General features: G+C 34.8%; 2 protein-coding genes across 2 annotated transcripts; one reads left to right on the forward strand and one right to left on the reverse strand.

Moving 5' to 3' along the window:
* Positions 1–179: 179 nt before the first annotated feature.
* Positions 180–1,358, reverse strand: HELRODRAFT_161572 (hypothetical protein; the record flags this gene model as incomplete). Its single annotated transcript, XM_009021477.1, has 2 exons — positions 180–832; positions 950–1,358. The coding sequence occupies 2 exons, from the start codon at positions 1,356–1,358 to the stop codon at positions 180–182; spliced, it is 1,062 nt and encodes a 353-aa protein (XP_009019725.1).
* Positions 1,359–1,981: 623 nt separating this feature from the next.
* HELRODRAFT_161573 (hypothetical protein) lies at positions 1,982–3,666 on the forward strand (the record flags this gene model as incomplete). The annotated part of the gene is made up of 4 exons (XM_009021478.1): positions 1,982–2,244; positions 2,355–2,706; positions 3,002–3,291; positions 3,579–3,666. 4 exons carry the CDS (start codon positions 1,982–1,984, stop codon positions 3,664–3,666), a joined length of 993 nt encoding a protein of 330 aa, XP_009019726.1.
* Positions 3,667–7,994: the final 4,328 nt, after the last annotated feature.

A 7,994-nucleotide genomic window follows, 5' to 3' on the forward strand; every position in this document is an offset into this window, starting at 1 on the left:
GTTTGCATTATTCAATTATACGAAATGTTTATTTATCGTAATCTTAAAAAAATTATTAAGAAGCGGGTAATCTGAAATTGTAATGGTAAATTTGTTTAAGCACATAATTGTACATGAGAGTTCTAGCAGATCGTCGTCAAAAATTATTAAAAAATGAAGTCAGCATCGCAATCTTACCGTCACTTGTTCTTCATTTCTAAGAGATTATTCCTATCTTTCAATGATATGACCTTGTTTTCGACTTTGTGTATCTTGTCGATGACCTCTTCTTGCAATAAGTTAAATGCCATTGAAAGCACAGCCATGCCGAGAACCATGTACAGTGCCGTCCCCATCAGCTTGAATCTGGCATAAACGTCGTCCATGTTGTCCGAAGATGGGACAATGTCGCCGAAACCGATTGTAGATAACGTTATGAAACTAAAATAAGCGGCACCCATCCAGTCCAAATCGCTCATCCAGACAGAAAATAATATCGCTCCGAACAGAACGTAAGTGACGATGAGAAACAACGTCACCACCACTGGAACGCTTATTTTGTCCAATTCTTCATCATCCTCGTCCTCTATTAAAATTTCATCAAAATTTTCCTCATTTTTCGGTGCAGTTTTCTTGGCGTCATTTAAATTGGAATATGACGTAGGGAGTGTCGATCGTTTGTACCACCTGACCAGGCTACAGCAGCACACATTCAAGTACGCGTATCGAAATATGTTGGCCATTATTTCTCCAAAGTTAGCCAGAGTTAGAAGCATGAGCGGTATCCCGAGTAAGGCGTAAGCCAAGCAGACCAATCGTCCAAATTTAGTTTTCGGGGCTATGTTACCGTAGCCTGGAAATATGAAAAAGGCTGCTTTTTATTTGGTTTAATTTTGCAAATTTTAAGTTTTTCAAATGAATGCTAGAAATGTAAAAAAAAATGAAATGTTGAATGAAAGCAGAAACAGACCGACTGTTGTGAAAACGGTTGTAGAGAAGAGTACAGCATTTACCAAAGACCATTGTGAAGATGCCCCGTTCTCCTTGCCTAACAAGGAACAGTTTTTTCCATCAAAACTAGTTTCGTATATCTGTTTGTTTAATTGAAATAACATATCTTGAAAGTTTTGAATGGTATCCTTCTCTTCACTTGGTTTATAGTTAGACATTGTATTCCATATCGACTGAATCGTTTCGTTCTCAAATGTCAGGTAGCTTTCTGAATTCTCCGTACAATCACTTAACTCATTTTCAGATTCCAGATGACTGAATAGGAAGCCACCACCTAAGGCATACAGGCTGACCATCGAGACTAAGCCGACTCGCGGACAGATGAATTTCAAAGCGGCCTTCGTTCCACTTCTCACGTTATGCTCCATGCTTTATCCTTCTTCGAAACTCTGTCAAAGACAAATGAATGAAAATTGAAATGAGAACGAGATTGCGAGGAGGAATAAGTAGAGTGGGGTTGCTTAGTGATGTCTGCATTGATTCGGTTTTATGTACAAGAAGCCGATCGATGCAGTAGTATAAGTGCGCAGTTCTGTTGTCAACGTCTTATAGATCAATGTTGATCAATGAATGACGCTTCATGTCACCTCTGCAGAACTCATCATAGCTTTTACGTGAATCTATGTTTCCATGCTTAGCCCCGACGTCACGACATTCTCCATACAAACAAAAGCATGTTTTTTATTATTATTCAAGAATTGGTTATACGCAAGTTAATTTTTAAAATGATGTTGAGCGTTTGTTTTTAAATGCTTCAATTTGATTTTAAATGTAAATATGGTAAATAGACTTTAATTAAAATTGTTACAAAAAATATAAATAAATTTACGATATATAATGAAAAATAACAATTAAAGATGCTACTTAAATTATTAACATTAAACGCTCGGTCAGAAACGCACATGCGCAGGATTCTCGTAGCTTAATATTCACTAGACCACCAACGCCACTACCACTGCCACTTTTTTTAAGCTACCACACCACAAGGAGAATGACGTGGATGATGCCCACCACATTGGCCTGCATACAAACCCTCCTCATGCACCTTTCCAACCTGCCTCCAGGTGTCCGCTGCCACAATATAAGACTCAAAAACATGGGTAGAGGAGAGGGTGTGGCAGAGTACGGGTACCTTGAAGTCCAGAAAAATGCCAAAAGTTGGCTGAAGGTTTGCGCCGATAACTGGAAAGAAAAGGACGAGGTGGAAGTTTGCAATTGGCTCGAGATGTCTGCAGGAGTCAATTTCCACGACAAGTCAGAGTATTTTTTATTATTTTTACTTATAGAATTTAGAAAATAATGAACACATAAAAAATTAATAAAAGAATCAAATGATTGATTGAAGAAACAATTATCTCTTGTAGATTTAAACTGGAAACCACCAGTCCCGTGATTGGTGTAGACAGGGATGATCTCTTCTCGAACGACTCATACAGAAAACTTCACGAGGATGTTTGCAAGTCCAACTCATTGGTCATGGTCTTCTGCAACGATACCAAATTTGACAAACCCATCTTAATCGAGATTCAGAAATTCGGTGCCAACATCACACTCTACCCTTCAGCAGAGATACCGGCATACGACCTCACCATCTTCATCAAACCTTTGTCCGCCAATTCATACACATATCAAACTTCCGTACAGACCGATCTAGCGCTAGACCAGTACAAGTTAATGTTTGGACCAGCAGGCAATCGCTGCTTCAATTACCACAAGGTCATTGTCCCAGAAGTGAAAATTTTTGATTCTTTCACGGAATTTTCGTTGACCACTCGCTTACTTAACTGCAAAGGGATTATCGTAAAATTTTCTACGCCACGTTTACGATCAAAGGTATTGGAAAGATTTAAATACTATTTAAAAATTTTCAATTATTTAATCACTTCACTAAGCGTTATAAATTCATCAAATAAACTTAAAAGTTTTTATAAAAAAGTTTATATAAAAAAATATAAAAAGTTTATAAAACTTAAAAGAAACTCAAACAAACAAACAAACAAAAAACTGGCAGACGAAAGTAGATAGCGAGTGGACGAACCTCAAATTGCTGATGCAACCGCTGAGCGCAGCATTCGTCATGGATCGTGAGCACGTGCCGCTCAGCTTTTTCAACACTTCCACCGGCGTCCTCGTCTTCACCATCATCGTCTTCATCGTCGTCGCCCTCCTTGTCAGCCTGCTCTTTGATTGGCGGCCAGTCGCTTCCACAATTAGGTCAAAGTTCAGGAGCAACTACAATGAGGCCGGCCTCCCGAGTCAGAAGTTCAACTCCATTCGGATATCCAAGAAGAAGATGAGCAGGTTAATTAGGATGATGATGACAAAGATAATGATGACAACGATGATGATGATGACTATGATGATGATGACTATGATGATGAGGAGGGGGAGGAGGAGGAGGAAGATGATGATGATGATGACAACTTTGATGATGACAACGATGATGATGATCGTAGAAAATGATGATGACGACAAAACAATGAAACAAAACAATTAAAGATTTTGATTATATTGATGGCAATAAAGATGAAGATGATTTTGAATGAAGTAATTAATACGATGTCGTAAGTCAAATGATTGTAAAACAGGGGTGGGCAAACTACGACCCGAGGCCTTGTTCAAAAAAAGGTTGTCTCAGTCAGGCATTATGACCAAAAAAAGAGCAACAAATCTTAAAAAAGTCTCCCCCGGGTCAAAAAAATTAGCAATTTAAGTAATACGCGGCCCTTCAAAGTTAAAATAGTTCTCAATGCGGCCCTCAGAGCAAAAAATCTGCCCACCCCTGCCGTAAAATGATGTCGACTATGGCTATGATAATGAGAATAAATTAATCGCGTTTTATGTGCACTTTATTTCCAGTCATTTTGCGAACCATAGTAGTAGTTCATAATAACATGATAAAGACACAGCAATGTCCGTGACGGAGGAAGTGACGAAGATGACGAAGAAGAGGAAAAGGATTAGAAGAGGAAAAGGAAAAAAAAGAAGAAGAGGAAAACGAAGAAGAGGAAGAAAATAATGGCGACCGCAGCTATCAATCTACGTTCAATATTTTATTTTATTTTTAAATGATTATGATGAAGATAATGATACAAATAAACGATGATGACAATGACGATGGTGGTGATGGTGACGATGACGATGATGACAAAGACAGTTTCGCAATTAGAAAAATTATTTATGCAAAAAATTTGAAAAAAAAATTTTTTTACAATGAATTAAAAAATATACGATTTTCTTGAATTATATTATTCAATGTATAACGCTTGATTTCAATTTTGCAAAACAATTTTTTTTAAATCTTTATAAAGTAGGTAGAAAGGCGAAGAGCAAAACAAAAAAATAACAATATCTAACGCCGATATAAAGTTAAAAAACCCCAAAACAACAATCAACTGCACATTGCTACATGGCTCAAATACACGTCATTACAATTTATAGTTGATGAAAATGACCTCACGAGCTAAAACCAGTTGACCTAATGACCCGCTGACCCATTTAAATCTAATTTAAAAATCTAAATCACTCGTTGATGAAATGTGTATCAATGCCTTTTACTCTACCTGCCAGCCAGAATATGTGCGGATGAATGAAGGAGTGAGTGAGCGATTGAGTTAATTGATGGATAAGTGAATGAATGAGCGGAGGAATGAATGAATGAATGAAAAAATGAATGAATGAATAAACGAAAGCGTTTGTTGCAACGTTTGTCTGTGTGTGTCTTTTATGGTTTGTATATGTGTGTATGTCTTTATCATTGTTTGTGTGTATGTGTGTATGTTTGAGTTCACACATTTATATATAATAGACTGTGTGTGTGTGTGTGTGTGTGTGTGTGTGTGTGTGTTGAGGTTATAAAGGTTTTATATACATATATGTAATACTTTGAATTCATTTGTTTGTTTGTGTGGTGTGTGTGTTTTGGAAAATGGTTATTCAAACAACTTTAGTTTTTCGAATGAAATATAAAATATAAAAACACATAAATGTTGTTTGTTAATTTTTGAGACGCGTGTTTATTTATTTAAAGCAATCCACGTTCCAAACACTTTCCGCCCCCTTCTTTCTGCCATTGTTTGAGTTTCACTGACAAGAACTTCCTGGAAAATATTCTTTCGTTAGCAGAAAACATTAAAATTTCATATATAAAAACAAAGTAAATTAGAAAACAACAGAAATGATGTGGTTGAATGATTGAACGATTTAATCAATGGCTGACTGACTAAATGAATAAACAAACGAATAAACGAACGAACGAATGAATGAATAAATATAAACGTACGTGTGCTTGCATGTCAGTCAGTGCGTGTGCGTGTGTTGATACGCTTATTGGTCTATATGAAAAAGCGAGAGAATTAATGAAATAATTTTAAAAAATTTGTCGCACGCGGCAAATCGCATGAGCGAGGAATTAGTTGACAAGCAAAGGTGCGAATGACGAGAAGTGATGATCGGCTGCATGGTATGGAAGTGAGAAACACTGAGGCAGACAGGTACGTGCGCGTGCCTTGCCGTGTATCACGCCTACATTCAAGCTTTGGAAAATTAGGTTACAGTATATACGTGTTTGGAACCTTGTGGGTAAAACAGATTTCGTTAGTTTGCGGATAAAGTTTGTGCGGAAACAGTTTTATATACGTCTCACATGGTCACTATCTTCAAATTTAATACCCGAAACAAAGACATTAATTAAAAAATGGTTGGTCTATGAAACTCTGAAGCAGATTAAAAATGCTACCGATGTAGGCAGTTGCGCGTCTGAGTGGATGCGTTTCAATATGGACTCGAGACAGAACTCCAATTTGTATTTCATTTCAAATAACGTTTCGAATACCGACATAATTGGTTTATTTATAATACACAAAATGTTCGCAAGCATATCCACACACACATACACTCTAACCTCTAACCCGGTACTATAAATTCACTCTCACACAAGTTTATAAGTTTATATACATATATATATTTTATATTATATATTATTATACCATAATTATTATATAATATTATAGTTGTTATATAATATTATATTATAATATATAAACAAATATATATATATATGTACATATAGACAATATAGACCCATTCAAATATTACTATTGCGGTATATATAAAGAGAAAACTGATTGAAATGAAACTGACAAACTAAGTTGCAAATATCAGTGTGAGATTGGTTAACGTTTGATAAAATCTCATGAAAAATTTATTTGAATTATTATTTTAATGATAATTATAATAATAATAATAATTATTATTATTAATCATAAAATTGCTAACATTGTAAAATTTATTATGCATTTGTGTGTGTGTGACTTTTTATAAATTGTTTATTTTTATAAGATAGTTCTTTTTGCAATAGAATTTGCCTGACAGCGTCAGGATAATTATTTTTACTGATTAGTTACTAATTATCACTAATTATTAATTTGATAATTAATTTTTAATAATTATAACTAAATAAATAAATGCTACAGGATCTTGGAAATAGGAGTATAAATGTATAGGAACAATTGAGAGTCATTCATTAGATGCAAGTTCATACAAATTTATGATGAAAATTTATCGTGAGAATGTAATCATTGCGGATTTCAAACTCTAAGCCAAGGATGTCCAATTCACAACAATAATTACTAATTAATTAATTAATTTAAAATAATTAACTGACTGATTATGCAACATTTACTTATTGTAAATAAAACCTAATAAAAAACAATTATAAAATAGAATGGATTTTAATTTGTCTATGATGGAACAAAATTTTCAACGACGTCATCATCATCATCAGCAGCAGCTACAACAGCCAACGACCAAATCATCACTTTCGTTACTTGTGGTTGTTGTGGTTGTCATGACCCAACTACTACTACAAAATCGCTTGGCTGAGGCAGCCCATGATAGCGTTGAGAATGTTGTGACGGATTATATAACAGGTGTGTTGTCAGATTTGTCGTTGTTGTTGTTGTCATGTTGTTGTTGTTGTTGTCATGGTTGTTGTTGTTGTTGTCATGTTTTTGTTATTGTTGTTGTCAAGTTTATTGTTGTTGTTGTCATGTTTATTGTTGTTGTTATCACGTTTGTAGTTGTTTGTATTTGTTGTTCTTATTTTGAATGTTGTTGTAAATAACTTGTATGTTGCTGTTCTTGTGTGTTGTTCATCGGTGTTGTTGTCAATGCATTTTTTATATTTCTTTCCGTTCGATCACCCACCCATACATATTTCATTTTTCTGGCTGCAAGTTAGATTTTCCTCCATCAATCCTACCTTCTTTCCATTCAACCATCCCTTCGTTTGTATATTTATTTACTTCCGGTAGTTTATAATTAATTAATAAGTTTATATAATTAAATATCATTTATGAATATAATGACAACTAATTTATTTCAAAGTCATAATTTGAAAGATTTTCAAACATTTATTGAAATTTGATGACGAATGCTTTGAACAAGGATGTTTAACCGATGAAAATAACAAAATAATTGCTATTAATTTTTGTGCGTGTGTGTACGTGTGTGTATGTGTGTGAATGTGCGTTTTATTAGGTTTATACAAATGTGTATGTGTGATATACACAGTTGTATTCGCACATGTGTGAATGTGTGAATACATGTGTGTGAGTGTATGTGTGTGTATATTTATGTGTGAGTTTGTGTGTGCGTATATATGTGTGTGTGTATGTGTGAATGTATGTGTGATATACACAGTTGTATTCGCACATGTATGAAAACATGTATGTGAGTGTGTGTGTTCATGTGTGTTTATGTGTGTGTTTGGGTGTGTGTATGTGTTAGTGTTTGTGTGTGTGTATGTGTGTTTGTATGTGAGTGTGTGTTGTACGTCATAACATGAAAACGTTTAACTTATCAAACAAAATTCTAAACGGCTTACATAGTCTGCCTACGTCTGTTCATTAACACATTTATCATCATCATCATTCATTATCATCATCATCATGAGTTGCCATCATCATCGTCGTCATCGTCATCATCCTTATCATCATCATATC

The sequence above is a fragment of the Helobdella robusta genome (genome assembly GCF_000326865.2).
Source record: "Helobdella robusta unplaced genomic scaffold HELROscaffold_3, whole genome shotgun sequence".
In the NCBI taxonomy this organism is placed as follows: domain Eukaryota; kingdom Metazoa; phylum Annelida; class Clitellata; order Rhynchobdellida; family Glossiphoniidae; genus Helobdella; species Helobdella robusta.